This window comes from Atta cephalotes, assembly GCF_000143395.1.
Source record: "Atta cephalotes unplaced genomic scaffold scaffold00022, whole genome shotgun sequence".
Classification (NCBI taxonomy): domain Eukaryota; kingdom Metazoa; phylum Arthropoda; class Insecta; order Hymenoptera; family Formicidae; genus Atta; species Atta cephalotes.
Genome location: NW_012130086.1, coordinates 2,030,972 through 2,032,323, shown reverse-complemented (window position 1 = coordinate 2,032,323; position 1,352 = coordinate 2,030,972). Strand labels below are relative to the sequence as shown.

At 29.4% G+C, this 1,352-nt stretch overlaps 1 protein-coding gene across 1 annotated transcript in view; it reads right to left on the bottom strand.

Moving 5' to 3' along the window:
- The window catches only part of LOC105619552 (E3 ubiquitin-protein ligase MARCH8), a 10,438-nt gene that overhangs the window by 2,118 nt on the left and 6,968 nt on the right, over positions 1 to 1,352 (bottom strand). Inside the window, exons 2-3 of the mRNA XM_012201069.1 lie at positions 880 to 1,000; positions 104 to 195 (exon numbers count right to left, since the gene is read on the bottom strand). Coding sequence (XP_012056459.1) covers positions 104 to 195; positions 880 to 1,000 — 213 coding nt within the window. The remainder of the gene's footprint in view (positions 1 to 103; positions 196 to 879; positions 1,001 to 1,352) is intronic.

Here is a 1,352-nt window from a genome sequence, read left to right as displayed (position 1 = left end):
ACACACACACACACACACACACACACACACAGAGCTATAAATAGTAAGTCGTACAATCGTATATAGTAACGATAAATACACGATAGAACTACGGTCTATTTACCTGCAAATATCATGGTTGGTCGAAGACAATGTGTTCACGGACGAGTGACAATCATCTGGTATAATAGTAACTACTGTACCATAAGCAAAATTCTGAAATGAGTATATTTCTATGAGTCACAACGGGAAGAGGTCATTATCAAGGTACTCTTTATCTTTCTATACAATTTATGTCAACACATAAGTACTTCTCAGTATATGTTATTGAGCTATATTAATAATTATCAAGATGACATAAAATTATAATATTTAAAAATATAAAATATCTCATTTCAAACTTTGTGCTTTGTATCTTTGTTTTCACAATATTGCTTTTGTACTTTAATTGATTCAATACCTTTATTTTTGGAATATAATACAACGTGATCTCTATTAATTTTTTGAACTGCAGATTTTTTAATCTATATTTTGAATTTTCTTAATGAAAATAAAAAGCGAGATAAATTATCATTTGTCATAAAATTATGTATTTAAATCTTTGTATTTAAGTCTTAAGTTAGAATTTTCAAAATATAATTTATATGAAATTAACTGGAAAATATGATTTTATTTTTTGTTGCATTTTCGAAAACATTTTTATTTCCAATCATATAAAATAACTCAAAATTACAGTTAGGAAGAATTAACGTTTCTGCATAAAAGAAAACTCTACACAAAGACCCTGCAATTTGCAAAAAAAAAGCACATAGTAAAAGATGTTTCATATTTTCCACAAAGATTGAAAAGAGCTAAATAAAGTATTAATTAATGCATATTAATTCTCAATAGAATGATCACCTGTGGTATCCATTCTGATAGAGCTTCTCCACCAGCAGGACTCGTATTATTGGAAGGACCGATTGACAATGGTGGTTGCCAATCAGGCGGATTAACATTAATCTGATGAACCGGCATTACTCTCCAACCTCGCCAAATATAGTAATCACTGACAATAAAATTTGATTAAATGTATCTAGGATACATGGTTATTACGTTTTTTGGTATGTGTTTTGACGCCAAAATTGTAGTATTATATATTTATTCGTATCTTTCAAGCATTATTCAGCCTTTAACATCAAAATGTGTATAGCCTGAAATCAGATATATAAGCGTTACGTTTATAAACACATCTATACATGTTTATAAATAACATACATAAAGTTATTTGGTACAAAAACATTACACACACACATACACACACACACACATACACACACACACACATACACACACACACATACACACACACACACACACACACACACACATCT